The sequence below is a fragment of the Chlorocebus sabaeus genome, chromosome 1 (genome assembly GCF_047675955.1).
Source record: "Chlorocebus sabaeus isolate Y175 chromosome 1, mChlSab1.0.hap1, whole genome shotgun sequence".
Lineage (NCBI taxonomy): Eukaryota > Metazoa > Chordata > Mammalia > Primates > Cercopithecidae > Chlorocebus > Chlorocebus sabaeus.
Window position 1 is genome coordinate 47960592 of NC_132904.1, and position 23549 is coordinate 47984140.

The 23549-nt window shown below is 45.3% G+C and overlaps 1 protein-coding gene across 8 annotated transcripts in view; it reads left to right on the forward strand.

Annotated features, from left to right (window-relative positions):
- The window catches only part of PLEKHA7 (pleckstrin homology domain containing A7), a 231690-nt gene that overhangs the window by 141721 nt on the left and 66420 nt on the right, over positions 1 to 23549 (forward strand). For all 8 annotated transcript variants that reach the window (XM_037997516.2, XM_037997519.2, XM_037997517.2 and 5 more), the window contains 4 exons: positions 11412 to 11523; positions 12329 to 12433; positions 14945 to 15017; positions 16012 to 16112. In XM_037997516.2, coding sequence (XP_037853444.2) covers positions 11412 to 11523; positions 12329 to 12433; positions 14945 to 15017; positions 16012 to 16112 — 391 coding nt within the window. The remainder of the gene's footprint in view (positions 1 to 11411; positions 11524 to 12328; positions 12434 to 14944; positions 15018 to 16011; positions 16113 to 23549) is intronic.

Here is a 23549-nt window from a genome sequence, read left to right on the forward strand (position 1 = left end):
TTCAATGGGAATTGATAAAGGGGACTCTAACCTAGCTTAGGGACCACAGATGGCCTCCTCATCTGGAAGGGGATGTGGTTTAAATTGAGATCAGTCTAGTCAAGGTGAACAACCTGGGCAAAAACCTAGAGGGGACGGAGGGTAGAGCATGAGGGATCTATATGAGTTGAGTTAAAGTGAAAAATGAGGAGCACTGGATGGATTCTGGAGGTACTTGGGAAGTAAAATGAACAGGATTTGGTGATTGATTGACTGTGATAGGAATGAAAGAGAGGAAAGATATTCTTGAAGCCTCTGGCCCTAAACTGGAGGAAGAGGGAAGATTTAGATACAGGAAGATAGGTGTGTACACGTGCATGTGTGTAGGTGTCGTTCACAGCTGAGGAGAGTATGACCAGCCTTGGTGGGGTCAAAGTGCAAGAAAGCTGACTTGCAATGGAGGTTTGTGAAGGGGAGTGTGTAGATAAGGTTAAAAAAGGGGCTGCAACCAGTTACCTAAATTGCTTCCTCCTAAATGAAATACACTTAGATTTACCTCCTGGGGAAGCTCTGGAGGGTGAGTGCGGCATGATTTCTTCTCACAGAACCAGTTTTTAAAAAATTATGCAAATGAATGAGATTCTTGTTTTGTTCCCTTAGAGGAGCTTAATTTTGTTGTGTAGTGTGTTATGTTTCAGACTAATGTCTTGGGTGGAAAAAGGAAAACTGGCTCCTTTCTTTTTCTTCTCCAAAGAGAATCCACTAAGGCCAAGAACTGGAGAGCTGTAACCACATTGACTCCTCTTGCCAGAGCCTCCACCCCCCAGTTTCTTGTAGCTAATTCTTCTGGAGCAGCGGTTCTCAAAGTGTGGTCTCTGAATCAGCATCACCTGAGAAGGTGTTAGAACTGCAAATTCTTGGCCCCACCCCAGGCCTAATGAATCAGAGACTTTAGAGGTAGGGCCCAGCAATCTGTGGTTTCACAGGCCTTCCAGGTGATTCTGATGCGGTAAAAGTTTAAGAACCACTGATTTAGGCGACTTGCTCTTTTCATCCCTTCTAAATTACTCCCAAGTTCTTCTCTTCACCTCCAGGTGTCTTCCCACTTCACCCACCAAGTGTCCATCCATTCTCTGGGCTGCAGTGGCAATCTTAGGTGGATTTCAGTCACATAATCTTGAGTTTCTTCTTCTGTGGGAATAAAAGAAAAAAAATTTTAAACCCATCTCCATGGTGACTTCTCCTAGGGCATTATTGGTGTGAACAGATACATCTCCCCACTGATGGCAGGTAGGACTTGCCTGAGCTGCTTGGAATAACCCATGTATGCCCCTCCAAATGATGGTTTCTCATTTTACAGGTTAGAGGCATAAGGAAAAGAAATAATGTGAAAGCTGTGAGCTGTGGGCCAGAGGACATGAGCTCTGAGTGTTGTTGTTCCTGTGTCAGTCATATAGAATCAGGCTAGGTAGGCTAGGGTCTGCCGTAGTAACAACAAACAAAATCTCCATGATTTAAAACAGCAAAGGCTGATTTCTCATGTTTGCTTCATGTCCATCATAGGTCACCTGATGGACTCTGCTCTGCCCTCTTGTTTTTTTTTCAGACAAAGTTTCAAAAAACTCTGTGGTGTCTGGGTGACCACCACACCCAGCTAATTTTTGTATTTTTAGTAGAGGTGGGGTTTCACTGTGTTGCCCAGGTTGGTCTTGAACTTCTAGCCTCAAGCAGTCCATCTGCCTCAGCCTCCCAAAGTGCTGGGATTACAGGCATGAGCCACCCACCTGGCCTAGAGTGCTAATTTTCTCATTTGACCTTTTCTGTTATGCCACTGGTTTTTTATTATACCCCCTGAGGGGCGTAGGCATCAGTCAATGGGTTCTGTATTCTCGTTCCCCTAGGGGACACTCCTTTACCCGCCAAGCCAGCAGGTATGTGAAAATGCCTCATGGGAGAGCTAATACAAGCTCAGGCTATATTAATAAAATTACAATGCATAGAGAAAAGGGGAGAATAGTTCTGTTATATCATGGTTTTTGTGAACCACTTCATTCATCCATTCAGTACGAATTGATGGAGTACCAAGGGCATGCCAACCTCCAAACACCATGTTCTAGATACTGCATTTTAAGAGAGGTGTTGAGCAATTGATATTCCCCTGAGGAGCGGGACCATTATGGCGAGGGTATAGAACCTCTAGAACCCCTATCCTGTGACCTGTTGTGATTAATCTGCAGGAGAGAAGATTGAGGGTGTGGTAAAAGTCTTCGAGAAGGGCTAGCAAGTGGAGGTGGGGTACATTTATTATGTGGCTGGCAAAGGCAGGTGTCAGATCAATGAGTGAAAGCTATAGGCAGACAAATTTCAACCCAGTCCATAATTTTCTGAGAAAGACTGTATTAGTCTGTTCTCACGTTGCTAATAAAGACATATCTGAGACTGGGTTTAATTGGCACAGTTCCACGTGGCTGGAGAGGCCTCACAATCATGGCGGAAGGCGAATGAGGAGCAAAATCACATTTTACATGGCTGCAGGCAAGAGAGCATGTGCAGGGGAACTCCCCTTTATAAAGCCAAGAACAGCATGGGAAAAACCCATTGCCATGATTCAATTACTTTCCACTGGGTCCTTCCCATGACATGTGGGAGTTATGGCAGCTACAATTCAAGATGAGATTTGGGTGGGGACACAGCCAAACCATATCAGACACTTTATAGCATCCCTTGTTTCAGGATCTAGAATTTCCTCTTTAACATTAAATGAAGTATTCTACCTCCTAGAATAAGAGTTGGGAGCTTTTAAAATGAATAATATTAATAGTATTGTTAGTATTATTATTACTTTTATAGCTAACACATAGCACCCTTACTATTACTAGGTACTTTTCTAAGTGCTTTACATATTTTTAATTTTCACAGCAATCCTCTGAGGAAGATACCATTATTATCATGAATACTAAGGCACAGAGAGGTTAAGAGTCTTGCCAAAGGTCACACAGAGAGTAAGTGGTGGAGTCAGGATTTGAATCCAGGTAGTCTGGTCCTAGATGCCATGCTTCTAAACACTATGCTATACTGCTTCTGATTTCAGAGGTCTTCCGGGGACAATCCTCTTCCTTGTCCATACTCAGTGTACTGATTGAGTAGGCTACTGCTGCAGAAAGATTTTAATTGTAATTGTATTTGCAGCAATGAAATTTCATCTGTAATAACTCTGCACTTGTTTGAAAGATGCCAAGCCTCCTTGGTAGTCTTTTCTCCAGAAAATGTTCTCAAACCTTTTATCCTGGGGCCTAATTTCCAGTGATTGGATCATTTTGCTCCTCTCCTAAGCCTCTTTCCTGATTCTCAGTGACCTTCTTGAATTGTGAGCTTGAAGCCAGACCCTTTCTGGCTAAAAGAGCCACAAGCAGGGCCCCTCCTAAAGGGGTAGTCCTTGACACAGAACTTCTAGGACTGTGGTTTTGTTGTTTGGTGCTCATGTGCAGGAGTGTTTTCTCCTCAGTGCTGGGCTGCCCTGGGAGCCACTGACAAACACCTCTGCAGCTCTCGGGGAAGAGGAGAGAAGCGTTCCCGAGAAGTGATGCTAGCAGCTGACTGACAGCAGGCTGTCTACACCGATCCCCAGGCTCTGCCAAGCATTTGATGTTGAGGTGGGGCCTAAGGCTGGGAGAAGAGAGTATGCACTTAGGAAGTTCAGGGGCCCGTTTGTGTGCTGAGACACCAGCTGTAAGTGTATGCAAGATCACTTTGGAGGTTCCAAACCTGGAGGGTGCCCTTGCTTGACCTGCCTTTCCCAGCATCCCAGGGGGTTAGCTTGTTGTTTCCATTGGGGTTTGAGCAGCCTTCAGTTTTCTCATTGGATTTTTGGAAAAGAAACACAAGTTGGAATTTCCTGGAATGTTGTGAGTGGTGTTTGGAGGATAGCACTTAAAAAAGATACTGTGTTTCCAAAGGTAAGAATTATCTTCCAGATCTTTGACCTCTTTGCTGAAGGTGGTTCATTTTGCAGGTTGCAGGGTGAGACTCTTCTATGGCATGTGCTGATTATGGGTTTGGGGGTGGGGTATCACTTGCTGCTAGGAGATGGCTGTCTCCTGTTCCTCTTGCAGCTACAAGTTAGTAAAGCTGGCAATGAGATTTAGAGCACTGGAGAGGGGAGTTGCTCCTAAACTCCCACAGGAGTCTGTCCTGTTGCTCATCTGCTGAGCCCTGGGCTGTGAGGCTGATGCGTTGCTGTCTGCAGCTGATATAGCCAGCACCTTGTCTCTAGATGCTGGCAGTCTTGGGCTAGCTTTGCCTGTTGTATTTGGTTGCCATGGTAGCAGAAGAACGAGGAAAAATGGAAACACCTGGCAAGCAGATCCAGAAACTTGACTGTTCAGTTTTCTTCCCTGGACTAGGAGACAGTGTCTGTGACAGTCACAGGTAGGGGAAGAGATGGTGATGGGGCCTTTAGTTCATTCAAACACCTGGGTGTTGGCTGGGCCTTTGGTATTGCTGTTTTGAAGGGCATTGGCATTGGGGATGCAGTCATTGCCACACAGCAACCATGTCTTTGGCTCTGTCTATGCTGGGCAAAAATGCTGCAGTGGTGGCTTTGCTGTATGAGGAAGGGAAGCTGCTTCCTGTAAGTAGTAATTTTGTTTCTTCCTGTGACTTCCTTTCTTGTCCTCTTCTTTTACCTCCCCCTAGTCTTGGATGTGCTCAGATCTCCAATGAAAAATATCATTGTCTAATGAGAGAAGTAGCTGCTTGTTAAGCTAGGAGGAGCAGATAGGCTAGAAGAGGGCTCACCAGAGGCACTGGTTAGAAGAGACTGGCCCAGGGTCATACAACAGAACAAGGACTTGTACCAGGTTCGGGGCAATACTCCGATTTGGGGAACAGGCATGGGGAGGTGGGGATGGCGGCACACAGTGCTTATGGGATTATTTTCATGCCAGGTGAGGGACTGCTGTTTGGGCTGGTTTCTAGCTCCTGGGGTAGAGTGGGGTGAGGAACTGCAGCCTGTGTTCAAGAAAGGACTTGAGGGGGAAGGAGAAGGAACACAGTAAGCCATAGTTAAGTAATGAAGCCACAGTTGCTGAATGAAAACCCGTGTCAGACAGCCTCCCCCAGGGTGTTGGGAGTTTACAGTGAGCGTTGGCGGTCTGTCTGTGTGTGTCTCTTTCTCTGAGAAGAGGGGGTGTGGAGGGAGGTGTCTGCCTCTTTGGGACAAGAGCTTTCTTTTGTTTCCTAGTTTTCATTGTGCACTGCTTTCCCCCAACTCTTAGCTGATGGGTGTAAGCTACTAAAAAAATGTGCTGGTGTTTGTGAGCGTGCCCTCTTCTCATTTACTTTTCCTCTATATCAGTAGTTTTAGCTGAGCTCTCTGTGTGTAGGTTCCTTGAGGACAGAGCATGACTTTGGGGGCCAGTTTTCCCAGGAATTAATGGGATAAAGTTGTCATTTAATAAGGTGTTCTCAGTGAAAGATTTGTTTCCTTATAACTTTCTAACCTCCCATCATAGTGTTGATGACTTATTTATTTATTTAATGAATGAGACCAAGTCTCGCTCTGTGCCAAGGCTGGAGTGAAGTGGTGTGATCTTGGCTCACTACAACCTCTGCCTCCCAGGTTCAAGCAGTTCTTGTGCCTCAGCCTCCCAAGTAGCTGGGACTACAGGCGTGCACCACCACTCTCAGCTAATTTTTAAATTTTTCATAGAGACGGGGCTTGATTATGTTGCCCAGGTCTTGAGCTCCTTAGCTCAAGCGATCCGCCTGCCTTGGCCTGAGATTATGGGTATGAACCACTGTGCCTAGCTGATTTTTTTTTGTTTAATTTTAATAGAGACCAGTCGCAAGACCAGACTGGTCTTGAACTCCTGGCCTCAGGTGATCCTCCTGCCTCAGCCTCCCGAAGTGCTAGGTTTATAGGCATGGAGCCACTGCTCCTAGTCCTTGATGATTCTTGGCATTACTGTTCTCCTGGGGAAAGAATGGGAACCTAATCCTCTAGCCACAGGATTACTGTGCTTTAAACAATTTTTTTTTTATTTATAAAATGCTATTGGGATGTTTATTAGGAGATGACTGTTGTTTAGAAGTTAATGGTTTGGCACCTTGAGCTTTCTGGAGACATATGCCTTGGAAATAAAGTGTAGCTGGGATTTAAATTCTGGGGTCTTCGCTGGTAACAGTTCCAAATAATGCTTTGTATATAATGGGTGCTTTATGGTTTTCAGTGTCATTTCAATCCACACAACTACTTTGTGAGATGAGATGTGGTTTCTGGAAACTGGAAACCAAGGTCCAGAGAACTGATGTGACTTGTGGAGGAGTCAGTAAGCTGCAGGACTGGGCTGAGATCCAGGTTTTCTGGGCTCTTACTCTTTCTACCACCACAGTTTTCCTTGACCCTGGGCGTTGGTCTTAGGGCTGAAAGGAGCAAAAGCCTGCTTCTCTCAGACCTTGGGACTTGCCATAGGGTCTTTCTGTGGCAAAGCCCAGGTTTTGGAGTCCAATTGCTATCTCAAATAAGTTATTTGTCTCTATGAGCCTTAGTTTCCTCCTCTATAAATAGAGATACTAAAACTGACTTGGCAGGGTTAAGTGAGATAATGCAGGCCAAGTGCCTGGCATGCATGCAGTAGGTGCTCAACAAGTACAGCCTAATCCCTCTGCTTGCTTGACTCTGTGTACCTGTCCTGAAGAGGTGGGGATCATTGTCTTGGTTACCACTTATTGCAGCATCATAGATATCTTGCTCTGATTCCTTCTTTCTGCTTCAGCTCACACTGTTGATTGAGAGGCTCCCATTAACCAAATCCCATTGACAAAACCCACCTAATTTCAGACCCAACAGAAAAAAGAAAGCTTCTGTATCTGTAACCTCTCTTACTACATCTGTCAGTGTCGTATGCATTTAGTCCCGAATATGCAGGAAGCAGAAGCACTCCTTTTATAGATAGGGACAGAGAAAGTGTCTTCCTGCTCAGGCTCACTGCACACATCCTTGACGAAGTTCAGAGGAAAATCAAGTCACTTTCCAACTGGGTTTCTCCAGACTCATTTTGTCTAGTCCTAAGTTCTTTTGTTCATTTCAGATGGGAGGAGGTTGGGTTCAAACTCTAGCTCACTGTTTTCATCTTCAGCCCACATCCCTTCAGCAAAATAATCAGCATTCATGTAGCCCAAACCAGGGAGAGGGAAGTCTTTGTTCAAATCATCCCATTGTACTTTGGGATTTCCGATAACACAGAAACCTGACAAACAGGCTTTTAAGTTAATAGGTTTTATTTGAGGACAGCAGCAGTCTGCATGTGCAGGTTTTTAGGTCTCCTCTCCCAGGGGTCTCTGTGACTCTGTGCCTGAGGGCAGGCTGCTGGGAACTGAATGCCTTTCACGGTTGCTCAGCTCGGGGGCACAGGCTCTTCTCTGGGAAGAGGAGACGGTTTTTAGATGAGACTCTGTTCTTAGGTGAGGCTTGTCAGCAGAGTACACTCATTCTGAGGAGTTGAGGACAAATCATTGTCTGCCCCACCAGGCTCTTAATGGGAAACATGCCCGTGGGATGTAACTGGCTGAAGCAAATGTATGAGAATGCCCGCATCCAAGTGAGGGATGTTCCTTTCAGTGTTGTCTCTTCGGGAGGCTATACACATGCACTGTTGATGTCCCATTGCTCATTACCCATTGCGGTAAACCACCACTAGAAGTTTCCATCAGAGCCAGGTTTTCAGCCAAGTGAGAAAATTGTTTTTGAAACTTTTTTCATATCCCTGCTTTTGGATACCAAATGGTATCCCCAAGCATGACCACCATATTTTTAACTAGTTGTAATTCCAGATAACTTTTAGTTATTTCCAAAAGTCATAGTCATCCTTAGAAAACCTGAGAGATCATGTTCTACATTGAGAGCTTCAAAGAAACATCCTCTGAAGGCTGACCTTGTTACTTGGACAAGTGGGTAGCTGTGTGTGCCTTGTCCTTTCAAAGAGCCAGGTCAGGGATGCCAAGTATGAATTGAGTCTATGCCTTGAGTTGGGAGCTGTCACTGCTCATGGGGGGCCTTGGTAAAGACATCCTCCCTGTTTGTAGACAACACAGTCCCTTCCCTGGGGCATATGTAGTTTGAACTTTAGTCACGTCTCCTAATAAGTTTTCTATGAGTGTGGCTGAGCGGTATAGACCATGAGGAGTCGAGCTGTCTTCATGTGTGTTTTCCTATTCTTTCCCCACTCCTTGCCCATCACTGCCCCTCACTGATGTCCAGTGTTGGGGCCATAACCAGTCATTCTCTAGCCAAAATCTGTTCATACCTGCCTCCCTAGGCGGGAGTTGTACACTCTTTCCTCACTTACCAAGGCTGCAGGGAAGTCATCTTTCTTTCCATATTACTGGCTGAGAGTAGCTCCCTAGCCAGCTAGCATTCCAGAAGCTAGGGTGGGGAGGAGACGTGGGGTTAGAATATGTGGGTTTGGGGGGTGTCAAGTTAAATGTCAAGATTATACGGTTCTTTATACTGCACTGGTGAGATGGTTTAAAAAAATTTTTTTAGGCTGGCTGTGGTGGCTCACACCTCTAATCCCAGCACTTTGGGAGGCTGAGGCAGGTGGATCACTTGAGGTCAGGAGTTAGAGACCAGCCTGACCAATGTGGTGAAACCCCCTCTCTACTAAAAGTACAAAATTAGCCAGGTGTGGTGGCACATGCCTGTAATCCCAGCTACTCGGTAGGCTGAGGCAGGAGAATCACTTGAACCTGGCAGGCGGGGGTTGCAGTGAGCCAAGATTGCACTGTTGCACTCCAGCCTGCGTAACAAGAGCGAAACTCCGTCTTAAAAAAAAAAAAAAAATTGTTGAAGATTGTAAGGTGTAAAAATGGCAAAAGTAGCTATTTGTCCTGGATTTCCTGACCAGTCACAAATCCAGATGATCTTTTCTTTGTCCTACTGAGGTGGAATGGCACATCTAGTTGATGGAATATGATGCAGTTATTTCAAATGACATTGAACTGTCTTAAACTAATGGAGAAAGTATTTACATTACAATAAGTTTAAAAAATAAAGATGTAAAGTCACATATATAATTTTGATTATATGTAAACAAAAAACCACCCTTTTTCCACCCCCTTCCCCTGCAGAAAACCCAGGCATATAAAAAGGATGAATGTAACTATACCAAGTGTTACAAATGGTTTTCCTTTCAGTAGCTGGACTATGGGTGATGTTTTTCTCTCCGTTTTTTCTTTTTTTTTTTTCAGTTTTTTCTTATATTTCTCAAATACTCTGTAATGAGCCTATAATGTCTTAAGTGGGAACAAATTACATTTGATAAAATCCCAAACACGCCAGGTGCTGTGGCTCACACCTGTAATCCCAGCACTTTGGGAGGCCAAGGCAGGTGGATCACCTGAGGTTAGGAGTTTGAGACCAGCCTGGCCAACATGGTGAAACCCCATCTCTACTAAAAATACAAAAATTAGGTGGGCTTGGTGGCAAGTGCCTGTAATACTAGCTACTTGGGAGGCTGAGGGAGGAGAATCACTTGAACCCAGGAGGCAGAAGTTACAGTGAGCCGAGATCATGCCACTGTGCTCCAGCCTGGGCAACAGAGCAAAACTCCATCTCAAAAAAAAAAAAATTTTTTTTCAAAGAAATCTTTTTTATCGTTGGATCTTGTATCCTGAATTTTAACTTAGAGGTACAGCTGCCATAACTGAAGCAACCTGAGAGCTCTTTTTCCTTGTCTGACCCTCCAGAAGTCTGAAGAGTCAGGCAAGACCAGGTTCCAGGATGTTTTGGACATAGTTCTGTCTGGAGAAAGGGGGTGGACAAGGCAGCCTTTTGGGCCCCCTTCCTGCCCCTGATCAGCAATTATCTTGTTGCATACAGCCTCTGCCAACAGCAAATGTGACATTCTCCCTCTGAGTGGGGAGCAGCAACAAAAGTCTGGCTGGGTTGGAGGCCGGGGGCGTGGAATCTGGAGTGAGTGTCTGAACTGATAAGGAGCCAGTGCTCTTTCTGCCTGGTAGGACTTGCGTCTCCAGCTGCCAAGCATCCCACAGGGCCCAGCCCTTTGGGAAGCTGGTGTCTGCTACAGTGGTCCTGCTGCTGGCATTGCTTGGGAAGTGCAGTAGTCACGGCCACTTCTGCAGAGAACTTCCCTTGTGGTGTAGGATATTGGGCTCTGTCTCAGGGCACAAAAAGGATCACTTATCTTTTGGGCAGCAGGGTCTTCAAAGAAAACAGTATATTTCCATGGTGGAAACTAGGATGATTCCTCATTGCAGCACTCTAAAAGTGTTCGTGTGAAGGACTTTCTGAATGCTGCTTCGTCAGTTGCGTCCTGCCTGGATCCTCTAGCTCCATCTCCTCAGGGTCCTTGCCCAGGCCTCCAAAGCAGATTTTTTCCACTCTTCAGGCAAAGAGCCTCAGTTTTCTGTGGTCTGCCTCGTCTCCAATGACCTGGATTCTGTTGCCTATTGGAGCAGTGGACAGAACGTGGAGACTTCCACTTTGAGGAAGGCTTGCTGATCCTGGACTTAGCAGGGTCTTGGCATCAGGCATCCAGCTGTCCAGGAATAGGTACTGGATTTGTGTGGAGGGATTTGTCACCACTGCCTTGAAAGACTGGCAAATGCTGGGTATCTGCGGAGGCAGGTGAGGAGGACTCTTCAGTGGCTCTTGAGTGTCACACTAAGATGCTCCCAGAGAGTTGGCCATCCCAGGGCAGCTTCTTGGTGGGAAGTTCCATGTGTCTGGGATGCTAATGGGGAAGCCCCAGAGATTCTTACTGGGGGCCCAAGGCTTATTTCATTTCTTCCTGCTCTCCAGGCATAGCACGATGGGTTAATATCTCTGATAGCTCTATTTTGGGGCAAATGGAGTGTTCCCAGAATAGGACTCTTTGTTGAGTTAGTCTATTTTGGGAGACAAGCCCCACTGGCATTTATGTAAGGGATTCTCTGTGTGTATCTGGGGGTGTGGTTGTGTGCGCCAAGTGATTTCTTGTTACTAATTATAAACAGCTTCTTTTGGGAGCCAGGGAAATGGAGGTGTGTGTGAGGGCATGGATTGCTCCTGCGTGCTGAGAAGAGTGGCACATCTGTGCATGCCCATCAGATGGGGCAGTTGTCACAGACACCTGATTAAGAGAGTGAGTGTGGGGACTTCCAGACAACAGCAGGGATGACAGTCTTTCCTCCTTTGTTGGGGTGTCAGGCTGTGGAGATGTGCTTGTCTGTCATCCTCTTGATTCCCTGAAACATACGGGCAGGCTGGACATCGCAGCCCTCTGGCTGCAGTCTGGAGTCAGGCAGCCTCCAAACAATCAGTGTTGGGTTGTTCTAAGGCCCAGCAACAATTCCCACCTGAAGCTGATCTTACTGCACTTCCTACTCTGCAGCTCGGCTCTTACTCACTGGAATCCCCTGTCTTCCCACAGGCCAAATCCACATATGTCGAAGCAAGAGAGAAACCAAAGACCGTCCAGCATGGTCAGTGAAACATCCACGGCTGGGACCGCCTCCACCCTGGAGGCCAAGCCTGGACCCAAGGTGAGCTCCTGGCCCCTTGTTCCTTCCTTCCCCTCTTTTATATTTTGCCAAGCCCCTTTGTAACCAGCAGTCTATTTGATCTTCACTATAGTTTTGTGAGAGAGACCCATAGAAGTGTTCTCCCCGAATGACAGATTAGGAAATTGAGGCCAAGAGGGGTATGTCCCTTGGGCAACGAAACAGGTGATTGCTGACGGATCCAGCACCGGTGTCTAGGTCCTTGAGCATGTTCTTCACTTTCCTCGTGTGGTTGGGAGGGCCTCGTTTCTGTTTACATGTAGCTGTGTGTTAAGGAGAGCCTGGAGAGATTTGGTGACATGAGGCCCTGAGAAAGGGTGCCCTTGGGAAGGACCCAGAAGTTTTTGTGCTCCAGGTGTAGAAACACTAAGGATCAGGGAAAAGAACCAGCATTGAGGAGAGGAGGAGAGTGCCAAGGGATGAACCCAGATAGGAAGGGTAAATATCTGGAAATTGGCAAAAAACTGTGACCAAAAATTAGCTTTGCTTCAGAAAACCACGGAACATATTATAGCCAACAACTGCTGCTGAAAGTTGATTGAAAAATTCCTTTTAATTTTTTTTTCTGTGACCCAGCTGGGAGGTTTGCCAGGTCTTGGGCTTGCCTTTTAATTAGAATGCTGTGGCCATGTGCACGCCCATTCCCTGTCTCCTGGCTGTTCATTTGATCAAAGGGTGCTGCCGTTTAGAGTGAGGCAGAGAGAGCCGACAGTCCTCCTAACATACAAGTGCTTTTTTATGCCACCTTAAATTCCCTGCTGCTAAAATTCAGTCTGCTTTTTCGTAGATCATAAAGTCCAGCAATAAAGTCCACAGCTTTGGGAAGAGAGACCAGGCCATTCGGAGGAACCCCAATGTTCCCGTGGTGGTGAGGGGCTGGCTGCACAAGCAGGTGAGGATGCCGAGGAGTGAGAATTGTGGAGGAAATGGCTCTGACTGAGTTCTCTCCTTTCCCAGTCCCCAGGAAGCTAGGGACGGGCACATAAGCTTTCTGTTACTGAGTTTGTCTGAGGCAGCTGGATTCTACCTGCTGCACTGCATTATTTGCTGTTTGTTCTTATGAGTGAACTGTCTGCTCAATGGTTACAGCTTCTCTCCCAAAACCCACTTGACCACTTTGGCCCCTGGTGCTATTGGCTGCCCTGGGGTCCAGGCCACAGTGTGGGTGGTCAGCCTGAATCCAGCCTTCCTGCCAGTCCTCTACTTGCCCTGGCCTTCCTGATGTCAAAGATTCTTTGTTATTATTTGGCTGAAAATTTTCATCTTTTCCTCTCCCCCTTGTCTAGCTTACGTATCCACCTAGCATCTCAAATTCCAATTCAGCCAAATTCAGCTCATTATCTCCTCACCACCCTGGCTTGCCATTTCCCCAGGACTGCTTTCTCCAGGTCTTAGTAATGTTACCACCATTCTCCCAGGCACTCAGGTTGGAAACCTCAGCACTATCACCAGATCCTCCTTCCCCCACATGCATTCAGTCAGGAAGTCTTGTCGGCTCTGTGGGCTGAGGTCATTCTTCATTGGAATCCCTACTGCCAGTTGACCTGCCTGGGGTCCTCTGTTCATGGCTGGGTTGCGAGTTCCCAGAGCTAGAGACCCTGTCTCTTTTGCTTTTCTTCTCTCCTTGCCGGTCATTCATTCATCTATTCTACAAAGTGCCTGCTGTGTCCTAAGCTGCTAAGAGCAAGTATCAAGAGAAAGTAACGTGGTTCCTGCCCTTGAAGAACTCATCAGCTACCAGGAGAAGCAGATAGCATATCTCTCACTTGTCACATTGTCACTCAGCCCCGTCTCGCACCTAGCATAGCATCCAAAAATGTCAGAGCTGCAATGTAAGTTTTGGTGAAGCTTTGTGGGAAGACAGAGGAGGGCATTACATTGCATAGCACACAGGAGAAATCCCAAAAGTCCCCTTAAAATCTTCCTCTGCAACTCTGGCCCTATGGCAGCTGCAACAGCTCCCTGCCTCTTCTGTTGGACACTCCTGGTACCACCCTCTCTTGCTCCCACTTGCCCCTCACAGTCCTGTCTTGCCTCTTTTCTTACATTTGCCCATGTCTTTTTCTCACTTGAGTCATTTAACCCTCTGACTTCCGTTTGCATCCCTGTCCCCGTTAAACAAAGGATGCTCCTTTGACATATGGAGAGAGAGGGAAGTATTTGCAAATAATTCCCAACACCTAGCCCAGGCCCTTTGGCTGTACTGTAACCAAAGGGATCTGTGTGCTGTGGACACACAACAGACAGTGGCTATACTGGGGGTTGTCCAGAAAGGCTTCCTGGAGGAAGTGATATTTGAACCAGGCATGGAAGCATAGATAAGAGGTCTCCAGACAAAGCAAATATCATGTGCCAAGACCTTAGGAATCATCTCTTGATTTGCAGAAGATAAAACTGATAAACAGTTGAAATCATCAAGTTAAATTTGCTTTTAGCATTTTAGTAAGTAGAGGAGGAAAAATCCTCATGTTGTATTTCAGTTTAGAAATTGTTAGATTTTTTTCAAGCTTTTTTTCAAAAACTTCTGCAGAAGGAAGACAATTTAACGGCCATCTCTATTTTTTTAATTAAAAAAAAATTTTTGTACAGATGGGGTATCACTATGTTGCCCAGGCTGGTCTTGAATTCCTAGGCAATTCCTGCCTCAGCCTCTCAAAACACTGGGATTACAGATGTGAACAGCCATCTCTAAAACTAAAAGATCCTCTGAGGTTTTCCTAGGTTTGAGAGAACACTCACCCTAAAACATTCTGTTTTTCTGCCTTTGCCATGTTTTTAAAAAAAAATTCACAATAATTTAAAACATTATTGATAAATACAAACATTTACATTTCAGATGAGTAAAGACAGATTTTTCTTATGAGACAATTTGATAGCAAAGAGAATCCAAATCCTTTTATATTGAATGGAAGGAAAACACAACAGCAGAATACATCCTATATGGCACAGAACTGAGCATAGTCTAATGAGAACTTTGCCTCACTTAATTCATTAGGTAACTTAAACTCTTTTTAATAGTTCAATGTAAATTCAGTTTTCCAGTCAGCATAAATGGAGGTATTTGATAGTGTAGCCACCTAAATAATAAACAAACAAAAACCTTTTTGTTAAGAACTGATTCCTTTCTTAATTTACTTTCTAGAAGAAAGTGGCTTATAATATTATACATTAATTTGTTTCTAGGAGACAAAAATAAAAACCCTGCTTCCTTAGGATAAACCATTATTTAATCTAAGTTCTAATGTCCTATTCAAAGAATGGTTATTCAATAAAATGGTTTTTATTTATTAAAAGAAAGAGTGAATATGGGCAAATATTTGGTTCTGGAATCAGGTTGTGCATTTTTGGAAAGGGACAACAGTATGCCCAGATATGACCCTGACTAGTTTTCTTTGCTTTGCAGGACAGTTCTGGGATGAGGCTGTGGAAAAGGAGGTGGTTTGTGCTTGCTGATTACTGCTTATTTTACTATAAAGGTGAGCTAACAAGTAGCTTATTACCCTGCCAAAGTGTTTAGTTTTACATATGTGGATGGTTGGTGACTTCAGTTTTACCAGTCCTGACACAGGAAGTTCAGTCTGTTGGGTTAAAGTAAATAGAATCCAGTTTGCCTGCTACTAAGGGTCTCAAGATTCAGAGTCATTTCCGTTTCTGTCCCATTTGGGACATAGGTCCACCTTTGAGGTACTCTGGAGAAATGAGAAGTGTGGATCATTGATTGTATTTTGTAACCTGTCATCTGGATTTATTGGACGTTGGATGGGCAACTGGTGAATTGAATTGGCCATCTGAGCTTCTATGGAGCCCCAGAACATAAAGTTAGGGACTACGTGTTGTTAAGAGGGAGGTCTCAAAATGTGGAGAAAGAGCTTACTTTTAAGATAAGGCTAGACTGCTATTGGTGCTTTCAAAGCAGTTCAGGGGGACTGAGAAGTGAATTCCATCATGGGAGAATCTGAGGAGGCTTCTTAGAAGAGAGAGAGGAGATAGGCTTTTAAGAATGGGTAGGGCTGGCCGGGCGCTATGGCTCATGCCTGTAATCCCAGCACTTTGGGAGGCCAAGCAGGTGGATCACCTGAGGTCAGGCCTTCGAGACCAGCCTGGCCAACATGGTGAAACCGTCTCCACTAAAAATACAAAAATTAGACGGGCATGGTGGGGGGCACCTGTAATCCCAGCTACTTGGGAGGCTGAGGCAGGAGAATCACTTGAACCCAGGAGGCAGAGGTTGCAGTGAACTGAGATCGTGCCCTTGCACTCCAGCTTGGGCAACAAGAGCAAGACTCCATCTCAAAAAAAAAAAAAAAAAAAAAAAAAAAGAATGGATAGAGCTTTGCCTGTGTGTGGGTCAGGGGAGGATGGACATTACAAGGGGAGGAAACAACTTGGCTGAAGTTCTGGAAGCAGTGGAACGGATGAGCCCAGGGAAGCTGCCCAGAAGGTTGTTCTGATGCGTTTTTCCATTCAAAGATAGCCGAGAAGAAGCAGTCCTCGGGAGCATCCCCTTGCCCAGCTACGTGATCTCGCCTGTGGCCCCTGAGGATCGCATAAGCCGCAAATACTCCTTTAAGGTACTGCCCCTACACCTCTAATGCAGCCATTCTGTCTAAAGAAACTGTTCTCAAAATGCTTTCATAAAAGCAGTTGCTTTTGTCAGGAGGGGGAAGAAGCTAAGAAGCTAAAGAGTGTCAGATTCAGGTTAACAAAGTTGTAAGTTATTTAAACAAGAATAATATCACATGACCAGTACTGTCATTTGACTCTAAGTTTTGAAGTTGCCAAGCCATGTTCAAGTATTCAGACCACTCCTTCCTGTCACTGCCAGTCTTGTGGTTGCCTATCGAAGCCCTTCTTGAGCCATCTTATCACCGTACTCAGCCAGCCTACCATCCAGCCATTTCGTGCAACTGGTGACCCCTCATAATGGGTTTGTATCCATTATATTATGAAAACTCACATTGAAGGTTAGAGGCCTGTGTGTTGAAGAGGCTGTCAGCTTTGTCCACTTTGTTTATCTTGTTGAAAAGCAATTAGAATGAAATTTGGTTTATCTTCTGGATCATAGAAGATTTCCAGGCAGATCCCCTTTACCAGTAAAACCCCTTTCCTACTTGTTCTGTGTCTGTACCATTTGGGCTGAGTGAGGCCATGATAATTAATGGCAGTTTCGCCCTGTAGCACCTATCAGGTGTGGAGGCTCTTGGAAGGTGTGTTTAGGCTCAAACATAGGGAGTCCTGAGGTCTTCTCTGTTGGTGGCCTCCATGGATTTCCTTCACTGCAGGTGTTAAGATCTTGGGTCCCCCAGGGAAGGTAAGGGTGGGGTGGATTGAAGATCCACTTTACTGGCAATTGGTGTCCTAGGCAGAGTGGACATCCTAGAGAGCACTGAAGCAAGCAGCCCTTGGTGCCAGTTGCCACAGGGCACAGCCCTCTCTTGGCTGCTTAAGATAAGAGGCAGTGTCATACACTTCAAGCTGGAGTAGGGGCTCCTGCTCCCACTATACTTGTTGCTTGGTCATTTCCATGTTGGGGGCACAAGATGAATACTAGACAGTGGGTAGTAAAACAGATTGAACAGAAGTCATGCTTTCCAGCTATAGATGAAGGATCATGGGAAAGTTCAAGGTAAGATGCCTGTCATTCTCTGGAAGGGTTAAAGGAAAGTGTTGGTCTGCAGCTGGTCCTTCATCTGTGAGGGGCTTACAAAGTCAGAGTCTCCATCAACACCTTGATCTGGAGCCATGGTGGTGCTGGTGGTTGGAAAGTCAGTCTCATCTTCCTTCTACCTTTCCTTCCTAAGGAGGCACAGAACTGAGCTGATGCTGTGGCTTTACTCATCAACAGGTTTGAGTTGTTCTTCTCTTTCCCTCGAGTGACGCTACTGAGTGTCACTCCAGAATTGCTATGATTGGTGATCCTGGGATACTGCTCTGTGTCACGTTCATGCGTGGAATACTGTTGCCTTATATCTTTAAAACATGATTTGGGAAGTACTTTTATACATGTGACCTCGTTTAATGCTCATGGTGAGGGAAGGATATGAGAGCTTAAGAAACTTGCCCAAAGTCACAAAGCTGGAAGATGACAGAGGCAGACTTGGCCTTGAATTCTCTTCTCTTTCAGTTTTCTTATAGGGCTCCCACTTTGTATTATTTTCTCTTCTTCCTAGCTTTTCTTCCATGTCTTATCTTGGTCACTTGCTGCACAGACATCACAGGAGGTAGAAGGTGGTTTGAATTGACATTTATTGTATCATTTTAGAAACTTATTCCTGGCTCTGAAAACATTTTGTTCAGTGGCTTTCTGATTCATCCTTTACAGCCTGAAAAATCTTCCTTAGAAAACCCTCCTTTCTAGAGTTGAGCACTGCCCAGTTGGGCAAACAATTGGGATAGTGATGTTGCATATGATGTTTTGGGAACAACATTTGGCATATCCTTAAAGTAACATATCATAACTATATATATATTTTTTATCTTAACACTTCATTGGAGGTGTGAAAGTAGATTCTAGGCAAACATCTTTAATCTGTCTTAGATTTCTTTTCTTTTCTCAACATTTTTCTTAGAAAGACTTTACTGAGAGTGTTCCCTAAATCTTTTGTCTGGGAGACAGAAGGCATCATGTGTTTGGGAGAGGTCTTTGAGGTCCTCAGGATCTGAGAGCAGAGAAAAGCTACTACAGACAGATTTGGTGGTGGTGTTTAGATGGTTCTCCAGAAAGGGCAATGATGTCGTGAGTCTGAAAGAGTTACCTTTGCATTTGGGTTGCAGCATCCTTCTTTTAGGGGCCAGAGGGTAGGCCCTGGGGGCATGCCGCTCAGGGTCCATATTCTTGGGCAAACCAAGGAATACACAGTGTTTTGTGCCTGGTCTTGATACCTGCCTTTGATGTTGGTCCTTCTCTGTATATAGAGCTGAAGTTCTCAGACTGGTGCTAGGGTACCTTGTCGGAGATAATTCAGAGTATCCACTGTACCTGGCCTACTTTTTAACCTTTAGCTGAAGGGTAACATTTTTTTCAATTAAGAAAGCAGGTCACAATGTGTATCAGCAGTACCTGTGACTTGGTCACCAATAGAAACTATAGATATCTTCATAACACATTACAGCTGTTGCAGGTATCTTGAAATATCATTTATGCTCATCACCATTTTAAAATCACAATAATTATTACATCTGCCACCAGATCCATTATGCAGTACGTTAGTAAACAAACACCTGCATCACTAGACCACACATTTAAAAAATATTTTAAGAACTATATTTCAATATAATAGATTTCCCTTATTTTGCATGCTTAACAGTCTGGAAAAGGTTCATAGTATTTATCAAACTGTTGAAAGTGTCCGTGCCATAAAAAATGTTCAGGTCCCTGCTCTAGATTCTGAAGACATGCCAAGAGGCATAGTTTTTCACTTATGTAGTTCTATTTTATAAACTGTTGCACGCTCTGATTGTCTATTGGGTAGTATAATAAATGCTAGATATAGCAATGAATAGGACAAAATCCTTGCTTTTTTAAGGGTTATATTCTCAAGTTTGCATCAGCATGTGTATTATTATAGAATGAGAAGACACCAAGAAAGAGCTGCCTTTTTTCTCTCTCCTTTCAATTTTGTTCTTTGTATATCTATCAAATTCATCTCCTCCTCTCCACTTTTGCTGCCACTATTCTGTCTTGGCCACTACCGTCCCTCCCCTGGGGAGCACACTATGGAGCAGGACCTAGTGTATAGTAAGTGCTCTGTAAGCATTAGCTGTCGCTGATTCAGCCTTGGAACTCCTCTGCAGCCTACAGTTCATCCTTTATGCTGTTCCTAAGTTGCACCCTTGTTCTAGTTGTATTCCCACTGTAAGCCCTTCAGTGGTTCCCCATTGCTTTCAGGATAAAGCCAATCTTTTTTTTTTTTTTTTTTTTTTGAGACAGTTTCGCTCTTGTCACCCAGGCTGGAGTACAATGGCACAATCTTGGCTCACTGCAACCTCCGCCTCCCAGGTTCAGGCAATTCTCCTGCCTTAGCCTTCTGAGTAGCTGGGATTACAGGCACCTGCCACTGTGCTCAGCTAATTTTTTTTTTTTGTATTTTTAGTAGAGATGGGGTTTCACCATGTTGGCCAGACTGGTCTTGAACTCCTGACCTCAGGTGATCACCGGCCTTGGCCTCCCAAAGTGCTGAGATTACAAGCGTGAGCCACTGTGCCCAGCTGATTAAGCCAATTGTGATTCATGAGGCCCCAGCTTATATCTCCAGCCACATTTTTAGCCACTCCTACCTTATGTCTTTCCTCTAGCCATATACAATTGCCTAAGGCCCCAGGACCTTTCTTGCCTATAGGCCTTTACTTAAACTTCAGCCACAGCCTGGAATGCCCTTTCCCACCTCTTACTTGTCCTTCAGTTCTCTGCTCAAGGTCACCTTGTCTGGGAAGCCTTCTCTGAGCCCTCTGGACAGGTTAAATATCCTTCTTCTCTACTTCCACAGCTTTGTCTCACTGCACTGTAAATGGTTGACTCACCCACCCAGACCTTTCACCGGGAAAACTGGTTCATCAGCTAGTACTGCTAGTCCTGCTAGTCCCATTCTGTAGACAGAGACTACAGGGAGTGTTCATGTGTAATTGGAATTGTGGCCAATGACACATGTACTTCCCAAGATATAGTGGGGTTAGGCTTACTTGTGTTTTGTATTTAGTTCCCTATAAATTTGTGATGGGGAGGGAAGAAGAAGAGTCTTAAAGTTTCCAGAATGCTGTTTCAGCCAACCTCCCTAGGTTGCTCAAGTGACTGCTCCTTCAGTAACATCAGCTGACATCTTTTGAGCCTTACAAATGCCAGGCTGTGCTCTAAGCAGTGTATGTCTCATTTCATCTTCACGTGGCCTTATAAGGTAAATGCTACTTTTACCCATAGTCCCATTTTAAATATGAGGAAACAAAAGCATGAGGAAGTTGAATAATTTACCCAGGGTTACCCAGTGGGCAAGAGGCAGAGTCCACCTTGGACCTCAGGCTGATTCCAAGAGCCCAAGTTCTTACCCTGTTCACTGTACTGCTTGTAGTCAGCCTAAAGTTTGGACATAAGAATCTCGTTTTCTCTCCTCCCCTCCCCTCCCCTCCCCTCCCCTCGATGGAGTCTCGCTCCGTCACCCAGGCTGGAGTGTAGTAGCGTGATCTCCACTCAGTGCAACCTCTGCCTCCCAGGTTCAAGGGATTCTCCTGCCTCAGCCTCTTGAGTAGCTGGGGCTACAGGTGCCCACTACCACGCCAGGCTAATTTTTGTATTTTTGGTAGAGACTGGGTTTTACCATGTTGGCCAGGCTGGTCCTGAGCTCAGGTGATCTACCTGCCTTGGCCTCCAAAAGTGCTAGGATTACAGGCATGAGCCACTGCACCCAGCCCCTTTTCTTAATCTCAATAAATGGTCACCACTGCCTTTGCAAGTTGTAAACTCGAGACTCTTATCCTTTATACCTGGTGTTCCCTCTCCTCCCATATCCAGTCCATTACCAAGGCCTGCAGATATTACCTGCAAGTTCTCTCCAGACCCTGTCTGCTCCTCCCCTTTTCTGCCTCCACCACCATCTCTCACCTGTGCTCCTGTAGTAGCCTCCTGACCCATCCCCCCTCACCTGTTTCTGCTGATTCGCACCTCTTCTCTGTACTGCAGCCAGAGTGGTCTTTCCAAACAAAATCTGATCACATCATTCCCCAGTTTAAACCCTTTAATAAGGCTGGGTGCAGTGGCTCAGCACTTTGGGAAGTCAAGGTGGGTGGATCACTTGAGCCCAGGAGTTTGAGACCAGCCAGGGCAACATGGCAAAACCCCATCTCTACAAAAAATACAAAAATTAGTCGGGCATGGTGGTGTGCTCCTGTAGTCCAGGATACTCAGGAGCCTGGGGTGGGAGGATTGCTTGAACCAGGGAGGAGAAGGTTGCAGTGAGCCAAGATAGTGCCACTGCACTCCAGCCTGGACAACAGAGCAAGACCTTGTCTCAAAGCAAAACAAGACAAAACACCCTTTAATAGTTTCTCATTGCTCTTTCATGAAGACAAAACCCTACATGATCTGCAAGGCCCTGGTGGTCTGGCCCTGCCAACTTCGGCAGCATCCCTTTATGCGGTTTTCCCCTCCATTCCTCTGCGCCAGTCATGCTGGCCTCATCGTTGAAGATGAACACACTGTGCGCACGTGTCCTTCATGGGGTGCTACCTAGCTCCTCCCTGCTATTACTTAAATGGCTACCTGTATGTAGAAGGCAACTTCAATGTCAGTTCCTCAGGGATCAAGCTGGGCTCCCCTGTTATCTTCCTCACAGCATCCTGACCTTGATGACACTTACTACAGCTGTAGTTACTTGTCCATAGTATTTCTCTTCTATGTGGCTATAAACTATCATGACCTTGTTTAATGCTGTCCCTCCAACTTTGGTAGGGTGCCTTTCACATAGTAAATACTCAATAAATGATTCCTTATTGTTGAACAAGTTCCAGAATGAGCCAGCCAGTTGATGGGCCCTGGGTGCTCCTGTATTTTCCACTGAGGTTTCTCTATTCTAAAGGCTGATGTTGGGGGCTTGAACCATGAGGATTCTGGCTCCTTCACCAGTGCTGTGTCTAGAACTGAGGTCCAAGAGCCAGGAGAGCAACCATATCCTATGGGTGTCATGTCTTTGAAGTAAATTCTTCACTCACATCCTGATTTCCTTTAGGCATAGCTTGTTTTCTATTCAGTTATGCAAAGTTGCTTCATAGGATTATGTTAACTGGAAAGCAAGGAGCAGAGAAAACAGTACCATCTCTGAGTTGACACTAGGGCAGGAGTGAGAAGATTCACATCATCTGGGTTCTAGGCTCAGGACACTTTGGACTGGGGTCACTTGGCCAGATTAAAAGGAAACTCTCTGTACTTCTTGCCTTCACAGTTAATCCATCAAATATGCCCTCACACAGGCAGAATGCAGTTGGAATCTGCTCTTCAGAGTCAACAGCAGCTGGGCACAGCACCTGATCATTTATTAGTGACCAGGGTTATATTTGCAATCATGTGTAACTCCTTCATAATGGTGGATGTAACTCTCAAGGCTCATTTGCAAATAGACATGCAAACTCATGTCTGCATGTTTGAGGCATGTCCCATGTTGATTTCCTGGACAAGGCTGGCTCCGTGAATTTTTGTACAGCAGGGATCTACTGTCTTTATTGTACCTTAGAGGGCTCCCCATGCTTGTGTGTATTGGGATAGGCACCTGTCCCAGAATCCTCTCTAGCTGGGCACAAAAGGCTGGGAGAGTGTGTCAGAGATCTTGTGGGATCATTATCCAAGGGATATTTTCCAAGAATTTCTGCTGATTTTCAGTAAGACATGCACAGGTTCCTTCTTATTCTGTTCTTTTTTTTTTTTTTTCCTTTGAGACAGAGTCTCACTCTGTCACCCAGGCTGGAGTGTAATGGCTCAATCTCAACTCACTGCAACCTCCACCTCCTGGGTCCAAGCAATTTTCATGCCTCAGCCTCCCGAGTAGGTGAGATTACAGGCATGCGCCACCATGCCCAGAAATTTTTTTTTCATTTTTAATAGAGATGAGGTTTCAACATGTTGCCCAGGCTGGTCTTGAACTCCTGACTTCAGGTAATCTACCTGCCTTGGCTTCCCAAAGTGCTGGGATTACAGGTGTGAGCCACTGCGCCCTGCCTTATTCTGTTCTTATTGGCATATTTCCACCTTGCTTAAAATAGGAGGAATCCTTCCTGTGATAGTTAATACCTTATACATGCAAAGGAAGGATATCAGGTTTGCTTCAGCCACTATAGGGATCCTTGGCTGCAGGCCAAGTTTGCCTAGACTCCCTTGACACTGAGCTGGATGGACTCAGATATGTAAATGTCAGAAGCAGGCCCATATTTACTATGCATTTTAGATCTGGATTTTAAGAGGGCAGGGAGGAGAAGTAAATGCTGAAGGTTCATTTGAGAAGTTTTCATCTATGACCGTTAGTGATTCC